General features: G+C 46.1%; 1 protein-coding gene across 4 annotated transcripts in view; it reads left to right on the plus strand.

The window, feature by feature from the left end:
- Positions 1–22476, plus strand: part of LOC122716197 (homeotic protein distal-less) — a 76529-nt gene extending 54053 nt beyond the window's left edge. For all 4 annotated transcript variants that reach the window (XM_043939063.1, XM_043939065.1, XM_043939064.1 and 1 more), the window contains exons 3-5: positions 16950–17121; positions 18149–18461; positions 19222–22476. In XM_043939063.1, the coding sequence (XP_043794998.1) occupies positions 16950–17121; positions 18149–18461; positions 19222–19240 (504 nt within the window). In that variant the 3' untranslated portion in view covers positions 19241–22476. The remainder of the gene's footprint in view (positions 1–16949; positions 17122–18148; positions 18462–19221) is intronic.
- The last annotated feature ends 6 nt before the right edge of the window (positions 22477–22482 follow it).

Consider the following 22482-nt stretch of genomic DNA (forward strand, 5'->3'; position numbering starts at 1 on the left):
ATTGTGATTTTTTTATCGTTGAGTTTTTTACGCGCGATCGATAAACGAAAAATTTATTTATCGCTTCCTCTCGATTTTCGTTCGAATGTCGTACGATACGAAATAAGACGGAGAATTCGTCTCGATCCGCGGAAGATTCTTTTAAGTCGGTTCGAGTCGGTATGCAGATAGAGGCGTACGGTAGTTTATGGTAGTCGATTTTCCGTCGGATTTCTGTGTGTGTGTGTAAAGAGTTAAGAAGGCAAGGGGCCCACGCCTCGATGAAAGTTCTTCACGGTGTGTGACTCACCGATCGAGATTAATGAACGTGCGCCTTATAGGCGCCGGGAAAACAGCGGAGCTTCTTAAGGTCGTCGCGCATTGTCTTCGCGCGAAAATCGTGGCTTTAAATGGGAGGATTTAACGAGCAGGATATCCTCGAGATTCTTCGACGAAGAAGAAACGGAGAGGTAATACGACGTTGAGTATTATTCGAGAGATCGCTAGTCCCGATCGATCGGGAGTTGGTTAGTATTAATTGCGTGTGTTGGTGTTCTTGTAACTTCGCTCCCGCAAAAATACGACCCACTTCTTCTTAACCTTGCGTCACGCTTTCCATCTGCCTGTACCGACACCAACCATTCGAAGAAATACACGCGAAATATATATATATATATATCTTTCTCTTCGCGCTCCATTGACCGTTTCTCGTTCTTCGATCATAATTCGACCTACTTTTAATAATCGTACAATTTTATTACTTCTCGAATATTTCAAAATTCCAAAATTCTTGTCAAAATTCTGATTTTTATCAAAAATCCCGAAGATTTCACATTCGTATTTCGATAATCGTACAATTTTGTTACTTGTTGAATATTTTAAAATTTCAATATTCTTTCAAAAATTCTGATTTTTCTCAAAAATCTCAAATCCCCAAGAAAGTTTCAATTTTTTTTAATAATCGTATAATTTCGTTATTCCTTGAATATTTCAAAATTTCAAAATTCTTGTCAAAATTCTGATTTTTCTCAAAAATCTCAACTCGATCCCGAAGATTTTAATAATCGTTGAATATTTCAAAACTTCAATATCCTTCCCAAAATTCTCAAAAATTGCTAAAATTTTTAAATTTTTGGATTTTTGGGGAAAAAAGAGAAATAACCCATTCGATATTCAAACGATTGTAGAATCAGATACTTACATCATCCAAACGCTTAAAAAAAATAAAATAGAATATAAAATTTCGATTGGACAAATACTCGAGCTCCCGTTCCATCGTATTCGGAAGAAAGAAGTGGAAGAAGAGAGAAAGATGTGGTGTCCTGAAATCAGAGAGGTAAAGGCGGGTGCAGGTAAATACACATACACGCCGCATCATAGTTAGCCACGGTGATCGTACGTCGCGATACAATCTACTGCCTCCTTCCTTCTATTCTTCTTCTTCTTCTTCTTCTTTTTCCTCTCCTACTCCTTCTTCTCCTTCTACTCCTTCTTCTTCTTCTTCTTTCCCTCCTCCTTCCTCCGCCACTTCCTCCTCCTCCACCCGTTTCGTCCTCGTCCTCTTCGTCTTCTCGCGCCTCCACGGCTAGAGGGATTGCATAACCTCACCTTGCCGTTAAACGTGAAACAATGCTCTCGCGTGAGACAGCGCGAGGTGGCGGAGATACGCGATCTTTTGCCGGTGTCTAACTCCCGAAGCCGGGCTCCTCTATCGTCGAATACGTTCCATCGCGGTTCTTCTTTTGATCACCGCCTCTTTAATGATTACGAAGGCTTGGAGAACGCGACGATTCCGCTCGTTCTCGCCTGCGAGAAAACGGTTTCGAGCCGATCGATCCGTGACAAACGACCGCTTTTTTGTGTCGATAGCCTCGATCGTTGATTCCGCGTATAGATTCGATTATTTTTATTAATTGAAACGGATTTTCGGAGCTCGTGGAAATATTTGTATATAATACTCTTCCAAGAGTAAAAAAGAATCGTGGTTTTCGGTCGGTAGATACATCTTAAAACGATTTAAAAATTAAAAAACGACTTAAAAATTGGGATTCGAGATATTCGAAGTAACTTTGAATTTATTTATTGGTTCGTCAAGGAATAAAGATTGGACTATTTTATATTCGATCAACTATAATGAGTGCAATAAATATACGTTGAGTTAGAATTCCGACGTCGAATCTAATAATCTGTATATTTATACGGCTGTATATTTAAATAACAAAGATCGATAAAAATTGGGATTAGAAATCGAACGTTGATCATCGGCGACATCCACGATCGAGGCAATATTTCATTTTCCTTGATATCCCTCCTCGGTCGTCCTCCGTTTCTCATTTGCCCCATTGTTTTCATCGTGTAGGCTCAATAGAATCAGCAAACAATTTATTACGCCTACACCCGGGGCGCATCTATACCCTTATCAACGATCTCTCGTTGCTCCTTGCAAACGATTGCTCCTTCGAGTCGAGCCTCCGACTAGCCAACAGTCGACGCTGACTTCGGCCAACAACAATTCTTTCTCCATTTCTCTCTTTCTTTCTCTCTCTTTCTCCTCTCTTCCTCCTCTCCTCCTCCTCTCTTTCTCTCTCTCTTACCTGAGTTCCCTTGGGCCGAGTGCGTGAGCGAAACGCGCAGGTCACCCTCGTGCATCTCCCCGTTATACGGATGGAAACCGTAAGGAAAGGGAGAAAGAATTATATTGACTGGAACGACGCGTGAAATTTTCTCTTTCGAGTAATTTTTATAAATTTTCGAGAAAGATCCAAATATATTTTAGAGTAGAAATTATCCATCACGTCGTATGGATTTTGTTTCCCTATAATTATTAAAAGTTTTTAATAATTATAGGAAAACTAGGTTTGACCGTTGCCCAAAGAAATCGAAAATACCTACGCCGTACTCTTAATCCCTCGATTATTCCTTTTCATTTATACACCTCCATCCCACGTTCATAATCTAACCTTTTCAACTTTCCCTTAAACCTTCGATTACAAATTTTCTCAACTTTGTTCGCTCCCGTCATTCCCCTCTCTTCTAATCTTTACTACTTTTGCTTTTCTATCGCGCATTAACGGTATCCTTATCCAAACAACATTTGCGGCTCTCTATAACCATTCTACGATCTTAATCCGCACGGTGCGGTATGCGCTTCTGCAATAATAACTTTGCTACTTCCCTTTGTCTCGCACGTTGGTCCCAATCCCACGTTAGTCATTCCACTTAGTTAGTAACCTTCCCGACTTTCCCTTAATCCTTCGAATAATCATACAGTTGTATACCTACGCGAAAATTCCACACGTTTATATCACGTTTCATTCGAGGTTCGTTCGATCGACCATCGATGTCCTCCCGGTGTTCACGGCGACACCGCCATAAGCGGCAAGTGAACAATCGCAAATCTTTGGGCGGCGGCAAGTTGTTGGCTACGCGATTGTGTGCAATAACGTGCATGCATTCGTGTATGCACGGATACACGTAAGTGTTCATGCACACGGCAGCTGATTTCTGGGGCGATAAAATCCCGCGAGCGAGGAAGTCATGTCCCGTAACTATCTAGATGTACGGTCTCGCGGTTTTCGTGCGCGCACCCACTCGAAGGCCTTTGCTTCGAACGCGACAGAGGAAGAGGAGACGGTGTTGCTCTGGTGTGTACGGCCGAGTGTACGCCGGGAGGACGACATTTTCCACGAGAACGAGCCAAGCCTTGCTAACCTGGCCGAGTAAAAGCGTGAAATTACCGGCAACCTGGCTAAAATTACCCACCCTCCCCTCGGCCCACCCTTTCCCCGCTCTCCTCTTCTTTCTTCGATATCCAGCCCGCGGAAACTGCTCGAAAATTGCACGTGCTCCAGAGCACTTCGGATAATTTCGAACCGTCTTACGGCTCCTGCACACGATCGGTTTGGGTGGGGAAATTAGGAGAAGCGAAAGTTTTCGTTATGATTCGTTTTTTTTTTTTTTTTGCTTTTGATCTTGCCGCGCAAAAATTTTGAGAATTTTTCAATTTCGTTCAAACGTATCAACGCGCGCGAACGATTTTTACGATCTATCTTTCTGTATATATTGAAATCGAAATTTTTGAAATTGTTTCAAGGATAGAATATAATAATAATAAGAGTTTATTTCGTTATTTCCTACGCTCGAAATTTGCCGGACGACAAGTTTGACACGAATTCGATTCAGCAAAAGATACACTGTCCCCATTTCCAACCGGATCGCCTCGCTTCTTCAACGGCATTTCTCCGCGACCACGAATAAAAATCGTAATACCTGACACGGTTCGGACAAGATAAAGATCCAATCGCCTATATCGATAATTTCATAGACGATTGCACGTGGCACGTGTAACAAACTCGACTTTTTCTCGCTCCCCAAACATCTCTCCCCTCTTGCAACAAATTTCTTTCAAAACCGTTTCCCCGACGTTTCGAAAATTTTCGTATATTTCGATCGTGCAATTTCGAGGCGACGTACGCGCCGTCGTCCATCGCGTTTCTGGACGCAGAAAACCGCCGGCGAAAAAGAGTGGGACGGAGACAGAATGCATAAGAGGGAGGAGAAAAGAGGCGAACGGAAAGTGCATGTGCGAGCTCTCGCGTATAATTTACCGTTTCCAACGCGGCACGTCCGTCCATAGAATCTCTGGCACGAAACTGGAATAGGTCGGGTTATAAATTTCCCTTTAACGAGCCGGATTTTTGCTCGCGAGTCATCGATCAGATATCATCAAAATTCATAAGGCAACCGTGGCGCGCCTCTCTCTCTCTCTCTCTCTCTCTCTCTGTGTCTCGTTCCACGCGCGATAATCGTTGCGATAAGAATCGAAAGGTAGCTCGCGCTCATCCACTGAGGGGGAGGGGGGGAAAGGGAATCCCGATTAAACGAAACAACCGCGGTATTTAATCCGCCGCGATTTTATCGCTCGAGAGATGAAACCGCGAGAGAACCCGGTTAAACAGTCGCGAGAAATTTAAACGAGGAAATACGAAATGGTAGGAGGGGGGAGGGGAAGGCCTCTTCTCGATCCCTGCTGCGAATCAGGTTAGTGTACCGTCGATCCTTGCCTCGATCGAGCGGAAATTTTCTTCTTCTTTTTTTTCCTTTTTTTTTCTTTTTCGTGGAACAGGAAACGCGACGATCTATGCTAATCGCGAACGAGGATTTCCCTCCCCCCTCCCCCGATGTTTAGATCGAGGATATACTCGGTGTGTGTGTGTGTGTATCGTGGGATGAACGATAAATACTTTATCTCTCTCGTTGTTCCGCCTCGACACTTGTACACAATAATGCACACGGGTATGACGAGTGGAAAATTGTTGGTACATCGTTCGTTTCTAATAGAATGTCAAATTTTATTTGATATCTATTCGTGTCGTGCGATGATTGATTCATCGATCTCGAAAAACGTATTAAATTATATAAATTGTGATTAAATAGGCAACTATGAGAAATGTGAGTAACGGTAGAGAAAAGTGTTAGAATCGAATAGAAAAATAATACGAAAAAAAGAAGAGGTATGAAAGGGATGAAATTAATTTTTAAAAATATTTGGATTTCTCAATTCGAAGATCGATTCGACGCAAAGGATTTCGACACAAAGGATAATGAGTTTTCTGTTTCATTTTCATAAGTGTCTTGGGAGTTACACGGGTGAGGCAAACGTGTGGAAAGGCAAGCGCGGTGTAATGCGGCCGGGAGGAAGGAGAGGCCACTTCATCATCCTGCGACGTACAGCGCGGAGGAAGCGTGCACGGCGAGCATTCGCGAGAGTGACATCGCCGTGGCTGTCCACTTGTAATTTATTACTGTAAACACGACCGAAGAAGTCTAGTTTTTTGCCCGCGAGACACGTCGCCGCCGATTTACATACGCGCAGCATCCGTTACAGCCGCTCTTTTGATCGTAACTGCAGATTAATCTTTCCCGGACCCGGCCGGATGGAAACCTGTTGACGAGGTCCACCGAAATTACCGGTGCTTCGATGATGTTTCGTTACGGGCCACCGGTCTTACGCGTTTGATCGAACCCTTTCTTTCAAAAATTCATGATGGCTGACAATCGATTATGCCCGTCCATCATATCATAAATTGCGAAAATTTAACCATCATATCGATATAAGTTCATTATTCGTTCTGGAGCTATTCAGTTCCGTGCCATCGAGATTTTATCAATTTCATTTCTCAATTTCTTCATACGTGGATTTAATAATTTAATAATTGTCAGGTCAGTAGCATTGCGCGTCCTTTCGTACTTCGGATTCATCAGATACGTTAAAAAAAAATTGAATGTATCAATATCAACGACACTAAGAAACATCGCTTATCCATTTCCTCCAGATTCCCGTTCACCATCCTATATCCTTATCCCATCCCATCCATTGAATATATTAATTTTTCAAATATCAGATCAACATCCTTACGCACGTTTCGTTCGATTTCGACCATCGGTCATCCTTCAAAATTTCATTTCCATTCGTTACAAAAATTAATTTCCAAACTAACATCGAATCGCATCAACCGTATCGATTCAACTCAACTCAAAGCCCGAAAAGTTGATCAGAGTTTCCTCTATCGATCCTGAATCGAAAGGGCGCCCTGTTCAGAGGGAGGCATTCGCGGCATTTCAACCACGACAGGGTAACAACCGCGTCTCTGATAAAAGAAAACGCGTCTCTGCTCGGCTCGTTTATCAACCCGTGCCCCGATATCTCAATCTCCAGCATTGCGCTCCTCGTGAAAGCACGCACACGCACACACGCACACGCACGCATCCTCGTCTCGCGAAAGCGGGGTGTTCTCGAGGTGTACACGCTCATGGATCGGGCTAGGTCATTCGCCACCATAGGCCGAGCACTGTACATGGCTCACGGTGCTCCCAGGTTCCCGATTTCCGTAAAAGTCGAGGAACGCTCTCGCAGTCCATCGGAGCGCGAACTGTGCGCGCTTCAAATGGACTTTACGGTTTCCACGAAAGAGGAACAAAGAGGGGCCCAGGCCGATCTGTCTGCCGTCGGGCTGCGGGTTGCAACGTGTCGTTTACATCTTAATCTCACGTGCGACATCGCGAGGATATAGACGTAGTCGACTGCAGATCGCGATCTTATCCGGTTCGAGTCCAATTTAACGTTTAGGGATATCGATAGGGTTAGGGTATGGAAGATTGAGATATTTTAATTCCATTTCTTATGTCTCTCTTTGTCCGCGATGATATCGTAAATATATTCCATAATATATAATTTTTTACGTTTTATATATATATAAGAGAGGAAAATTAATTATCTTTACTTCTCTCTCTACTTCTGATTCCTGTCTGAGAATGTTGCGATGTAATGATGCGCGAGTATAAAGTTCGCATACGTCCGTGCATCATCGTTGGAAATATAAATTTGCCGAGAAAGATCGCGGCAAAGATTGGCTATTCTTTTTTCTTGTTTCTTATTTAAATATCCACGGCGATGAACACGCCGATGGATATCGCGAAATCGGCGAAGCCGAAGATCGGGAAAATCGCGATGGACGCGCGAGAAAAGCGCGCTTCTTGTCGAAAAAAAAAAAAAAAGGGGGAAGAAGAGGAAGAGAAATGGGAGAGGAGGCGAGGGGGACGTGGACAAAAGACGGAGAGGCTCATTTTTCTATGCACGGGTGCAATTTAAACGCAGTCAGAACGCGAATGTAAACGTGACCGTGGCTTAGTGGGACGCTGACCACGGCGTAGGAACGACCCAGGGGACGAGGATCTACACCTCGATGAGCACAGCACGACATTCTCCTTGCCCCTTGCCCCCCCCTGCTCCCTCTACTCCCTCGTTTTCTTCCTCTGCGGCCGCTACCAAGAAGAAGGTCCCTTCTCTCTCTCTCTCTCTCTCTCTCTCTCTGTCTCTCTCTCCACCTCCTACCCGCGTCTTTTTTCCACTCATCCTTCCCCGCCTGCCTCTCTCTCTCTCTCTCTCCCTTGTCCTGTCTCCGCTCATCGTCCTCGAGCGCGTCCACCACGATTGTCCGGTAAACCATGGTGCGAACCGCTCACCGTGACGAAGGTATCCACCTACAAACGAGGACTTATTCCGAGAGCAGCTCGTGGAAACTCGCGAATACCGACATGGGAATCGGCCTGCGTCGTTAATTATGCCAATGACGATCGAGCCGTTGATCGAGCTTGTTGGTCTCGAGCCACTTTGCGTAAAGGAGAGGGGGAGGGTTGCAAGTTGAACTTTCGAGGGGAAGATTTATGACGGTGTCGATCGACGAGAGATATTCGTCGAAAGCGTCTTCGCTCGAATATCGAAGGAAACGCAAAGTGGTGAAATCGTGGAGGAAATGGAAGGAAGAAAGGTTTGAAGAAAAATTTGGAAGTGATGGACGGAAAGTCGTTTCCGAAACGGTTCGGATATGTCGGAGATATTTTCGTAGCGAAAGCCCCGGATGTAATCGGGATATCGTTTAATGGTAACTAAAGGTTCTAACGCCGGATATTATTCTTTGGCCGCGATCTAACGAGGTTGAACGAGCGAGGAGGTACCGGTTGCCGAAGAGGATGGGTGCGCGAAGCGATGCGAGGCATGCCGAGGTGGAAGTCAGGATCAGTGTTCCTATGCATGCGATTGCACGCGGATGAATAGGGCCTTTGTGTCTTGCGAACGACAGCCAGTACGATATACAATAACGGTTCCCTAAGATTTCTCACGTAAGCAAGGATCTGCCTCTGTAGACGAAAGGAGAAAGAGAGAGATGTGGTTCAACGTTTGCTCCATCTGCATTTTGTTATAAAACCACGTAAACGGGTAACGGGACTCCCCTCGTCCTACGTACATACGTTTTACAATTTTTGTCCAAGGCTGCTTCTCTATTCGAGGACGCGAAATATTTATTACGTTACATCCTCCAATTTAAATACTTTCCCCATTTCCCATGGATCCTGTTCCTTCTGTTTTTCTCTCCCGCGATCTCGCGAAGAGAAGCTCGTTCCGCAAGAGATCCAAGATCCAAATCGACGCTTTCGAGATATTTCGATGCTTTCCATGAGGGGAAAGAAACGAGTTAGATTGGCGAAATGAATTTTGAAAGGAACGACGAAATCGATAAGTTGACAACAACAAGGATGGATCCATTCCGATCCACGAAACGGAATGGAATTTTCGAATTTTTGGAAGAGTTTCTCTGGTAGGCCGGTTTATTAAATCCCACTTTTGAATTCAGGCTGAGCGCGGGTATCGATGAACAGTAACCGGGGCGAGGTGTGCGTGTCCGCGCAGGTGGAAAGAGAGACGGGAAAAAGAGAGAAGGAAAAAGGCCGGTGGAGAGAATGCATCGGTACGCGATGATGTAACGCGGCGTTATGAATATGTACAAAATAACAAATGGTAGCCGGGACAAAGGAAACGGTGACAGGGTACGCGCGTGTACCGCTCGTATTCCGGCTGTCGCAGCCTCACACCGCCGCCGCGCGCGCGTCTCTACGTGATCGTGGTGTAAAACGTGGTGTTTCGATTTCACCGTTTTTCGCCCCTTCCCCTCCCCTCCCAGAGGACGCGCGCGCGAACGAGAAACGAGGCGTAGAGATCCTTGGCCGTTGAAAATACGCGTAATAACGCTCCGCGCGGTAATCGCGTTTCGCGATTAAGATTCCTCCGCTCGACAAACAAACGTGCGCCGCACGTGCTCCATTGTGCATCGTTTGTTACGAACAAAACGCTTCTCGCGATCGTGATTAGAAAAAAGAGAGAGAAAGAGAGAGAGAGAGAGAGGGGGGGGGAGAGGAAGGGAGAATAAAAGGAAGATAAAAAAAAAAAAATGGGGAAACACAGACGAGGCGAGAATATATCGCACGAACGTTGATCGATATCTGTCCAACGTGTCCAACCACGGTCGAAGCTTATTTCCGTAAACGGAAACTCCAACTTAAATTTGTTTTTTTCTTTTCTCTCTTTTTTTTTTTTTTTTCGAAGCTGACCAAACGGCAGATACCATCGGAGGAAATGTGTAACGGTACCCCCCCTTTCGATTCGCTCGTCCTCCGCTTCTTATTTACGTTTCTCGCGTTCTAACGAAGAAGAAGAAGCTAGCATCGTGGCTTGGCTAAGAAATAAATGGGAAAAGAAACGAAAAAAAAAAAAAAAAAGAAAAGAAGAAAAAGAGAGGCAGGAGCAGGAGGAGGAGGAGGAGGAGGAGGAGGAAGAAACGGAGAGAGAAAAGAAACGTAGAAACGCAACGATGAAGAACGCGAAGCGTAAGGGGGAGAGGGAGGGAGAGAGGGAGGGGGAGGAGGGGATCGAGCCGTTGCACCACTGGGGAATTTCGTTGTTGTTAAGGTGGCACTGCGCATCACCGATGCCAGGCAGGAAGTGGGAATCGGCGAAGCAGGGGCCGGCGCGGGGGAGTAGCGGGCCACGGGACGAACCGATGAACGTTGCATTGTGGGAGTGAACGGGCGAGCGAAATAAAAAAAAAAAAAAAAAAAAAGAAAAAAAAGGAAAAAAAAGAAGAAGGAAGAAAAAAAGAGGAGACATTATAGCATTATGCGAACGAACAGGGCCCTAGTGACGCATTTACACGGCTGTTATTATTCCCCGTCCCTTCCCTCGCCCCTCCCCTACCACCCTCGACTAGATAGGAAACATAGGTAACTAACGTAGATATCTGCTCGCATGTTCCAACAGTTCGAGTCAGTTTCGAAAACCGGGCGCATATGTCGTTATACGTGCCGTATACGCGTTGGTAAAAATTTCGTAATCGAATTCGAATGCTCCCCCTCCCCTCCCCGATTCGATGGTTCCGTCGTTCCCACGAGGGCAATCGGACGGGACCGATGCGATTGTTCCGATTTGATAGGGTGATTCGATAAGTAGTAACGATGTTGTAGTTCGACGAAACGTCACACGGTGTGTTCCAAACCCGGTTCCAATTAATTGCTCGCGATTTATATCATATCAGAGGATAGATTCGCATCTCGACACGATGACGACACAATTTAAAATAGGAAGAATGATCGTTGCAACGAAATATTGACTAATATTCTTCTCGAATTCACAAGTTTCTCGTTAACTCGGATCATCTTCGTTTCGTTTCACCCTCACCCCTTATTCGAGAATTTTCGCGCAAGAATAACATGCTCGCTCGTTTCCATCTCGATCGATCGCCGATCCGTCGTTGGAAAAGCTTTTAGATGCGTGTTGCAGTGTGTGGCCGCGATCCGCCATCGATGACGGATTAGTTTGTTACGGGTTTCGGAGGGCGCAGGTAGGCCGTGCCGATACGCGTGATTATTTATTGTGCGGACAGATTGGATCATTCAGAACACGCCAAAGGGGGCCCCTATATGTATGGACAGGGATCGACCCGCCACGGGAATATAACTGCGATCCGATCGGCGATACGCCGTTGCGATATAACCTTCAATTTTGTATCAACGCGAGATGAAGGTGGACGAAAGCCGATGATTGGCTAAATAATTCGCGGTCATATCTTTCACTATTATATTTTTTTTGGACAACTCTTATGCGACGCCTTGGACACGCGTTTGTCGAGATGGGATCGATTGTTAGTTAGGGGTGGCTTTTTCGAGATTTAATTGCTTCTCTCCGTGGAATAACGGCATAATGGTGGTTTGATATTAGGCGAAGATAGTTTCGCTTGAAATTCGAAAGAGGAATGTATTAACGGTGGAGGATGAAGAATCGTCGCCTTGAGTGAATTTGGACACACAGTGGACATTTAGGGGAGATTTCCACTCTGGAAATGATGGATTTAACGCTTTGATCCTGAATGAAGATATTACAAAAATGTGTAGATTTAATTCGAAGCTGAAAGAGATAATTTCAGGTGATAGAATATAATTTGTAGTAATTTTAGTAGCTGATCGGACAAGATTATTCCCCCCGTTTAATAATAAAGAGATTTCTTGAAAAATGTATTTAGATACAGATAGCCAGTATATAATTGATAATAATTTGTATACGGATATATATTGTTAAGGTTATTGGTGTTCGACCAATATCGCGTTGCATACAGCACAGTTGTAAACTGGTTTCCCGATGAGTTTTATTCGAAAAACAAAGTAATTATACGTAGATAAACATCGTGGCCGTTGGTCAAACGGAATGTGTTAAAAACGTGGAACAATATCAGGCCGCGTGCGGCCTTATCAATAGCCAGAGAAATTATGACTTCCAGCCATCTCTATTGGTTTTATATCGCGTTATTGCTCACGCAGCGGCCACCATTAGACTAATTGCGTTTAATTGTCCAGCCCCCGTTTCGATTATTCGAGGAATGATACAGTCTAGACCGTTAATGGAATAGATAGTAGACTTTTCTATGACGCGAAATCTATTGGAAAGCTTCCTTAATACATCATTTACGTATTTTTTTTTTTTTTTTTTTTTTAATCTAACATTTCACTCCACAACTACCATATTTATACGTATATATTTATACATATATGTAAAATGAAAAAAATTGGGATTTCTTTAATTCCACGTTATATTATATCGTTGAAAAGAAAAAAAAAAAAGAAAGGACGGAGAGAGAAGATAAAAGTTGGAGCGGCGATTATTACGTGGAAAGGAGATAACGTTTCCCGGAGGATACACAGAAATAAATTTGGTATCTAGTTTAGCTCGGCTTTAGAACGATACGATCCGACGTTTCCCAAGGAAGCGCGTGAGTCAGATGCAACGGAACTTCTCCGTTTTTACGTTCGCATTACCATAACCTTTCGAAACCTTCCGAAAGTTTTATCGTCCATACGTCCCGCCATTGTATAACTAGGTTGTAACTACAGTTAGCAAAACTGCGCTGAAACGGCGTGCCGCTATCGACTTGTATTATCAAGTCAAGGACTACATTTTTGCAAGCATCAATTACGGTATCCACGGCTGACACACATCACTCAGTGACGAATATCGAGAGCTGTGCGCGTGTATGTGCGCACAGATAGACACGATGGTTGGAAACTTTGCGCGGTAGAATCCTAGACTCGCAGTAGAATTAGGACTGTTCGGTGACTGGTCAGACGCATGATTCTTTGCCGCGCAATTTTTTTTCCTTTTCGATATCGATCCGAGATGCAATCATATTAAAAAAAAAACTATAATAGATATTCTAACCGTTCTATTCTGCGACTCGTTTTCTCTCGTCTAGAACGAAATTTGAAATTTAAAAGAAAACAACAAACCTTTACCAAACAAAGCAGGAATAATTTAATCGCGGATCAAGCGTCTAAGGACGATCCATCCAGTTGTTGGCACAACAGCTGGGGCCAAGAAATGCAAGAAGAGGGAGAGAGAAAGAGAGAGTGTTCTCGGAGATCGCGGCACGGAATCGGTGGGAGCGTTTTCATTTAGACGTAGATTATTCCTAGATGCCTCTCTCATAAATATTAAACAGGCGGCGCGCGCGCGCGGGGATTCACGCAGGCGAAACGTTGCCGTATTTTTTTACTCTGGAACCTTGTCCCGGCTGCTGGTGCTGGTGCCGCTGCTGGTGCTGCCGCTGTACCCCTTTCCGTCTTCTATATACCCAACGCCCCTTCACCCCGAGGCGACGATCTGTCGCTCATTGAGTATGCATCGGCGATATCGACAGGCGGGGGCTGTTACCGGAGCGGCTTCCGCCGGGGGCCACGTCGGAAGCCGTTGCTGGTCCGACGTCAACGACGCCAGCGACGACGTCGTCTCCCGCCCCTCTCCTCCCTCCTCCCCCCGTGGAAAGGTTCGCGCGACCACCGGCCACCGCAGGAGGAGAGTAATTTTTGCACTCGCACACGGGGCGGCCATTCCAAGTGGCTGCGTAAAACCACGCACACAGACCAGCAGCAGCCGGTGCACGCGCGTTTGTACGTTGCTCGGGATGCTGGAGGGAAAGAGATAACAGCAGCTTGCCACCGTGCCGTTCCAGTGGCCATCGGCGTTATGTCCGCTCCGCACACGCCGCCTCTTCTTCTTCTTCTTCTTCTTTTTCTTCTTTCTCTTCTCCTCTTCTTCTCTTCTTCTTCCTCCTCTTCGCCTCGTTCCTTTTTATTCTTCATCGTCCTCTTGTTCTTCCTCCGCCCTTCGTATACTTACGTATTCCATCGCGAGGCGGTGCCGACTCGTCACGCGCATTTGCATACATTTTAAACCGCGGCCCGTGCGTTTTTTGTCAGAATTCTTGCTGCCGTCCGGATGTCCCGCCGCATCCGTGTGGCTAGCCTGATTACGATAATCGATGTCGGAAAGTGCTCTCTCTTGAAGAGAGCATACTTCATTTACTCGTAGATGAAAAGAGTCCTGCTTAACCAGAACTCGTCTCGTTCGATCGGTCTACAAGAGTTTCCCCCGCGCAGAAGAACACCGTCATCCCTTCGAAACCAGGAGGAATCCACACCTGCGTCGCAAACCATGACGACGAGATATCGCGTGGACTGTGTGGCAAAAAGGACTCGCAGTAGTAACTCGCGAGCGAATATCTCGCCGTACAAAAGCGTCACCACACCGTCGTCCCCTAAAAGCCTTCCTTCTGCTCCTCCTCCTCCTCCTCTTCTTCCTTCTCCTCTTCGTCTTCTTCGTCTTGTTCTTCTTCGTATACCGCGTGTGTCACGATGGTTGTAAATATCAATAAACAAAGCGAATACTGAGGATCCAGAGGCCGACAGCGAAATAAACCATTCTTGGATGAGGTTTTAGCGCTGGCCCCTTTGTCGGGCGCCATCCTCCTGCGCCGTCCAAGCACGCTCCACTTTTTCATCGAGCAATTAGAAAGAGATTTATTTGCGCCGGCACGCCGGGCACACGCTCCCCAATAAGAGGCGGCTTATGGAGAAGAATCTCGCGGTTGTTCGCGCGCAACGTGTACTTTTCGTCCAACGTGCACCGAGTGGCGGCCATTTTGTACCATATAACGCTGGTGCACGTGCACCAGCGACACGCATAGCCTCGATTGTGTACACGCCTCGCGTGTATGCACAGTGTGCATTATATACACGGTTGATGGACGGAGCGCAAGTTTCAACGGACCGATTCCGGCTTACAAAACGCGAAACAATGCCGGCCACGATGTGGCGCGTTTCTTTCGAGGTTAGAACGAAGCCGAGCTGCGGTTTTAATGAACTCGTTTTGACGTGACGACGCCCTCCCCCTCTTTTCGTTCTCCTCTCGTTCGCTCCCGCTCGTTCTAGCCGTCTCTCCGCCTTGCCTCCCTCGTCCAACCGCTGCCCTCCGGCTCCGTGCTTCACGGAGCCGACTTAGTTAATTAAAGTAACCGTACGGTTTTTGATTGACGCCCAAGGCGTAAAAAGTCGTGGACTAAGCTCACCAAGTCCGGCTCGGTCGTCGGTTACGCAACGTTCGAGGGTTGACACGGAGGATACACGGAGTTCTGGATCTTCCTCTCTCGCGATGATTGATAAGAAGGGTACAGTTTCTTCGATTAATATGTAACGGGAGGGAAGGAAATGTAAAGGAAATTGCGGTGTACGGTTGAACGTTCAATTACGTTCAGAGGGAGGTATCGAGTTTCCTAAATTCTATAAACGCGACGAGGGAAGCGAGATGCATTTTGTTTGCGTTGGAAATTATCCTAAAATCAATCTGTCTCACGGAGTTATAAACTTTCTTTCTAAAATTTTGAGAAGAAATTTCATCTCCACGATATCACCATGATGAAATAGCGTCGAATCGACAAGTTTGTAATTTGCGACGCGTTATCGACGATGCGAAAAATTCAATAACGAACGAGAGAGAACCAGATCGTGCAAGGGTTGGTGCAATTATTCACGTTCTCCGACATCCGTTACGTTTTGTCCCCCGAAGCGAGGAATTAGCATACAAAGTAACCAACTCTCGATTTCCCCCAAAAGAAGGAGCGAATTAAAGGAAACGTTGACCGGTTGAAAAAGCCGATCCTCCGCTTCCTGGATTCTTTTCTCTTCAACCTGGTCCGAGGGTTAACGCTTGCCATTTACATCGTACTCGCAAACGAAACCTTCCCTCTCCCGCCTTCCTCTCCCGCTCGCCTAAGCCGAGTCCGTGCTTACGTAAGATTGAGCACCGCGTCACGTGCACGCGGCTCGCGTATAGATCGCGCCAAGGAACAAAAAAAGAGAAAGAAAAAAAAAAAGAAGAAAAAAAAAGAACACCGTATGTGCAATCGTAAGAGCGGCACCGGCGCATTAGTATCCGTCGCACAAGCCGAACTCGACGTTCCTCGTGCGCCGCGTCTAGGCAAAAGAAACGATAGTTACGAAACCGAGCAGTTTCTTACGTCCTTTTTTTCCCCCTCCCACTCCCCTTCCTCTCTTTCTTCTCTCTTTCCCCCTATTTCCCTCCCTCTCTCGTTCCTCCCCCTCCTCCTCCCCCTCCTCCGTACTCGATTCGAAACCCGGTAGCGCGACGATGATTCGACGTCGTTATCGTTGTATTCGACGTTAGCCAGCGACGTTAGTTGCATCCGATCGAGAATCACAAATGCGCACACGTATCCTTCGTCGATACAACCGATCGCTGTATCCAGATAAAACCGTGGCAGACTACGTGCTTGTCCCTCTCGCAAAATATATATATATATATACGTATGCCAAGCGAACAAGCGTGTATCATTACGGTCGGTGCGTACTCGCAGAAATTCATATCGGGCTCTGTAATTATCGGATGTTTGACGGGCGGAAGGACAGCGGCAAACAGAGACAGTGAAAATTGCCGGTCTCTGTACGTACGCGGCGCACAAGCGTCTCTCGGTCCACGTTAAATAGTACATCAACCTCGGTTGCGACGTTGCAGCCTCTCTCTCTCTCTCTGTTTTGTTTTTCCTCCTCTTTACCTACCTACCTACCTACCTATGCCCGCCCCCCTTCGTCCTCCCCCTCCCCCGTGCAAACTCCCGTTTTTACTCCTCCCCCTCCTCGCCCCCCGTCATCGTTTCGGTCTCGTTCGCCAATACTCCACTGACAACTCGCGAAACGAGTTTCACCTGACCTGATCCGTTCGATTTTTGTTGCAGGTGAAAATCTGGTTCCAGAATAGAAGAAGTAAGTACAAGAAGATGATGAAGGCGGCGCAGCAGGGCGGCGGTGGTGGCGGAGGGCAGCACGGTAGCCTCCTGGCCGGTGGAACCGCACTACCAGGGGGGCCATCCCCTCAACCGGGTCAACCCGGAAGTCTCATGCAAGGAGGTGCGTACACGGAGGGGTGTCTCGTACGTGGAGAAAGTGGTTATCTCGATCGTTTTGAGTGGATAATCCACGCAACGTTCGAGAAGCGTTTAATTATTATTCGTATGTATATTCGTGTCTCGAGGATCGAATCTGATCGCGATTTCTATATACCTTTAATGAGACCGAAAATATTCGGTTCGGTATCGGTTCTCGGATCGATATTCGATCGGATAGTTCGAACTTAACGAGACGAACGTTTTTTTTACGTGCGTTGAACGTGAACGGATTAATCAGGTCGGAGAGAGAAAAAAAAAAAAAAAAGAAAGAAAGAAAAAAATTCCGCGCAGCTGTTATCTTCTCGCGACACGAATGTAATTCACGAATATCGGATCGGAAGATATAAATCAATTAAAGATGGAATCGCCACTGGCACGTAACAGCTCGACAACCTTGCTCATCCGCATGTCTAGACTTCGAGATACAACTGGTTCCGATGAATCGCTAACGAACTTTCTGAAATCTCCGATCTAGATTCTAAGCAATCCTTTTTCCTTTTCTTTCTTAACTTATTCCTATAAATCCTTCCATCGATCGATCTACTTTCTTCCTCGAGCCACCCACATCCTCGAATATCAACTCGCTCTCCTCCATCGATCATCTTTATATTCCAAAGATTTACAAAATATTTATTTATCGACGAATCAACTTGTCCCCCCCTCTAGATAGATCTACTCCACTTCCCCCTTCCACCTCCTCCGTTATCCTCCATAAATACTCGCAAATCAATCCCCACTCTTTTCTTCCCACTCTTTTCCAACCACCCCTACAAAAGACCTACAACCCCTCCCCCGTCCACCCCCTTCTCAGTTCTTCCAGATCGATCCTCGCGAATATTTCCTCCCAATCCGTTAAATCAATCCAAACGACCCCCCATCAGGATCATCCCTCCCCTTCTCCCCTCTCCCTCCCCCTCCTCCGCGCAAGATAAGTCTATATCCGAAGGAGAAGGATCGATCTCGAACCCGTTCTCCGTTACCGTTTTCAGGAGGCGGAAGTTCGGTGTCGGGCAGTCCGACGACAGGCTACCTCGGCGGCATGGGAGGCGGCGCGGGGGGTCACACCCCCGGCAGTTCGAGCCCCGGAAGCGAGATGTCGCCTCAGCACAACGAGAGCCCGCCCGCACCCTCTTGGCCGGGCGAGATGAAGCACCATCCGCATCCGCACGCGCCACCGCACACCCACCACCACCCCCACACGCCTGGCCACCATCCACCCCCGCCGCCGCCGCCGCCGCACCACGCGGGCTACATGCCACAGTACTCGTGGTACCAAGCGGATCCTAATCCCGGACTACTCACGTAAGTGACACTTTTTCTCTCGAGGGCACTGGTCGAGGGCGTTCGAGAAACGATTGTCGCGAATTTAGAAGAAATGGAATGTATTCAGAAAATAGAAGAAATAGAATATATTAAGATCGGGTGGGGTGTTTGTAACAAACGAACGGATAGAATCGTGTCGAATCGTTGGTCGTTTCCGAATTCCTCGAATTTCTTTGCGAAGATTTTCTTTTTTAATGAAAATATACGTTTATAAAATATTAATAACATTCGGTTTCTCGAAACGAATTGTAGAATTGCAGAAGATTGTATCGTGATTAATGTATAGATAGTGTTAGTATTATTCGATTCTTGAGTAAATTCTTCAAACGTAACGTTTCGCTGTGAAATCGGTTCCTTATAATATTTCCATTGAATCAACGAGGATACGCGATAACTCTTTTTATAGATGTGGAGAAATTTAGAGATTGGAGGAGAAATTCCAACTCCTAATTGTAATCGAAATACACGATATAATTTAGAAGAAATGGAATATATATTCGTTCTTTATTGAAATAAAGATGTGTTAAACTCTAAAAATAATAACGTTGAATCGACGTATGATGAAATTCCAATCATCCGCACGGAGATAGAAGGTACCACGATTAAACCCTGGGATACGAAGGAAGCAAAGAAATCGCACGGGAAACGACCCACCGTCCCTCCCCTCCCCTCGATTCCCGTTCTGGATGGCTCGAAGGGTTGGGTTCTAATGGCTCGTTCGTCTCTCGTATTTTTTCAGGGTGTGGCCGGCGGTTTAACGAAGATGTCCTTCGAGCTGTGTTCAGGAGGAACTGTTTCTTCGTAGCGGCGCGGACGTGGCAGCGCCCCTGCCCCAAAGTGCGAATACGTACACCACCTGTCGGGATGGAATTCGATGTTAATAAAAAAAAAAAAAAAGAAACGTTTTCCATTCCTTGTAACGACAGCCGCGTGTTCATATCGGCCGGTTTTTGCGGCCCCTCACGTTTTGGGCCCGTCCGTCGGTTTACGAGTAAAATCAAATTCCTCGCGTCCGTTGATCCGACACGGAATCGATCGCGGTGACGTCGAGAACGTCGAGAAACTCAAATTCGAAAGTCGCTACGTTGGAAAAAAAAAAATATATATATATATATATTCGTTGAGGAATCGTCACGGAGGAATCACGGACGATGTTGCGATGATCGCGAGTGGCACGAATAGGCGCGCGATTCGAGTGGATTCGGTATCGTTTCACCTGTGAAAATCGTGGAAGGGGCGGCCGCGAAAGATCGCGCGCGCAATGGTTACGCGTGGAATCTCCTCGATCGGAAAGCCTCTCTCGAGATCTTGGAAACGCGCGGAATCGAAAATAGAGATTCGGGTGGCGATCGATCGATCGATCTGATGTAATTATGGATAGGATTTTGGAAGGATGGCGCGGGGACAATTTCCGACAGGTTCGTTAAATGTCGAGATAGCGATCGATCTCCCCGTGAAAATGGCGGGGAGACGACGACAAGGGGCAAGGATGTTCACCAGCGGGATCATCTCTAGATCTCTTCGCCGCGTTCTGAAGAAATACAATAGAGAATGCCGCGTAGAGGATGAAGCCCATCGTTTCCATCGTAAATGTCAATCCGGTGGCTGGCGGTCGATGACGTTAGATCGGTCGATCCCTCGCGACAGTTGGCCAACCGAGGCGACTGACCCACTTCGTGATCTGGAAGCTGGATCTCGTCGGGCGAAACGAAACGGAGGCAAGAGCGAGAAGGGAGAGGCGGACGGGAGGAAAGAGGACAGAAGCGAGAGGGACGAACAGAGTGGACAGGAGAGGAGGCGGCGAAAGAGAGAGAAAGGGAATTAAGGGGAGAGAAAGAAACGTTGCACAAAGTCTCTCGAGTCGCCGAGAAACGGTCGTTCCTCAAGGCGGTTGGAAGTAATGAAATCCTAATGACATTTTCGTGAGTCAAACGATCTCGGCAATCACGGTGGCGCGGTGTAATCACCGGTCCCCTCCTTTCCGGATGAAGCAACCTAACCGAGGGGACCCTCCTCCGAAAAGGAGCGGAGGACACGAAGAGATACGCGCGATTTACCACGAAACCCGAGGCCGTGCACCCGAGCCAGGATGGAAAAAATCATTATCCCGGTCGACGTCGCGGCGGACAGTTCTGACAAGTGCGCCGGTTCATTAAATTCGTGAAAAAGGAACGAGGAAGAAAGAAAAATAAAAGGAGGGGGAGGGAAAAAACGAAGAAGAAAAACGAAACATTCGTGGAAAAGAGTTGCTCGAAAATGGGCACGGACGAAACGTTGAAACATCTGTCATTCGCGATGATCTCGTGATCGAAATCTTTCTCCCAACTCAACTCGTTGTCGAACAAATTCTCTTTCTTTCGATATTAACCCTCTGTTCGTAATTCTCGAATCTAAATAATTTTCGATCGTATCGGAATCGAGGAAGAGAACGAATTTTCATGGTTTTACGCTGTTTTTACCCCGTAAAAACCCGTCGGCCATGCCGGCTCACCCTTTGCCATCTTGCCATCACGACGACGATACCGATGTAGCCTAGCTTTCGAAGAGACGCCACGAAACCGCAGGAAAAAAAAAAAAAAGAAAAAGAAACGATGCTTGCGGTTTGCAGGGGAAACTGGGAGGGCCGGTGTGCCCCACCGCCTGACCCAAATCCTCGTGTCGGTGCAACAATGGTCGTCTCATGAGAACGCGGTCTTGCACGCTCCCTTTACTTCCTGATTCTGCCTTCTTTTTTCGCCCCCTCCTCGGAGATGCCACCGCCTCGACGTGCACCCGAGGATTCGTGAAACTTCGTGAAAGCTGCGTCGAAAGAACCTCGATTTTTTTCGATCGATCTCTTTTCCGCTTTTCATCGTTCGATCGATCACCGATTTGTTTTTAACAAATCGTGTATCGTCGGCCGGAACTCGTACGCGTATAATTGCAATGATAATTTAAAATGATAATTGTAAAATCATTTTAGATAATTCCGGGTAATTGTGTATAATTTATAATAGGATATCGTAAATGAAATTAGATTTGTTATCCTTAAAAGCAATTAATCTGATTAACTTGATCGTATATTGTATACGCTATGCTTAATGCGGTTTTTTTCCTTTCTTTTTTTTTTTTTTATTTATTAAGATTTTATTCACTCGAATGATATGAATTTCATAACAGTTGATTAACACGATGTTTCTTATCGCATTCATTACGATTACGAAACAATTTTGATTTGATGTATATTTTATCTGCATTCCATTCCGAATATTTTATTCATTTATAAAATACATGAAAATTAAATTATATTAACATAATTTAATTTCAGAAGAACGGAATTCACTTACGTGTACAAATCGTTACTTGTATCTTTCAAAATTTAAATTATTCTTATTTCGAATTTTTCAAGATTTTAAAGGACGCGAGAATTAATTAATAAATAAATGAAACGGGAAGATTAATCGAACGAAACAGATCGGACAAAGGTTCTTTCGACCGAATTACGTTTCGTGATTCCCCGGCAATACCCGTTAGAATATTTCCTCGAGCGCGCTCGAGCTTTCCCATCGTGAAACTCTCGACATGGGAACAGAGTACAAAGCCAGTTTCACGCCGCTGGACATCTGGAGCCATCGCGTGTTACCTCGAAATCCGCGAGAGAAAGAAAACAAGGCTCGGAGCCTCGTTGTATCGGATCGGAATGGATCGAAAGGATGGAAAGGATCCGAGCCCGTCCACGCGTTTCCCCTCCGTTTTCCGCCATTTTTTTTCGAAAATTTCCTCGTCGTTCTCTTCTCTCACCTCGACGCACCTTTGCGACGATCACGATCCTCGAGCTTCGGCTCGATCATTTAGACGAGAGCGATTCCCTTCCTCGCCACGCCAAATAATAATAAGTGCCGTTAGTTCCGACCGCGGAGACTTGGAAACGGACACGACGGAAGGGAAACGGAGAGAAACGATTTCTCGCGTTTACGTTCGGTGCAATAATAATAATAAAAAAAAAAAAAAAAAAAAAAAA

This window comes from Apis laboriosa, unplaced genomic scaffold, assembly GCF_014066325.1.
Source record: "Apis laboriosa isolate Shangri-la unplaced genomic scaffold, ASM1406632v1 scaffold42_cov153, whole genome shotgun sequence".
NCBI classification, from domain to species: domain Eukaryota; kingdom Metazoa; phylum Arthropoda; class Insecta; order Hymenoptera; family Apidae; genus Apis; species Apis laboriosa.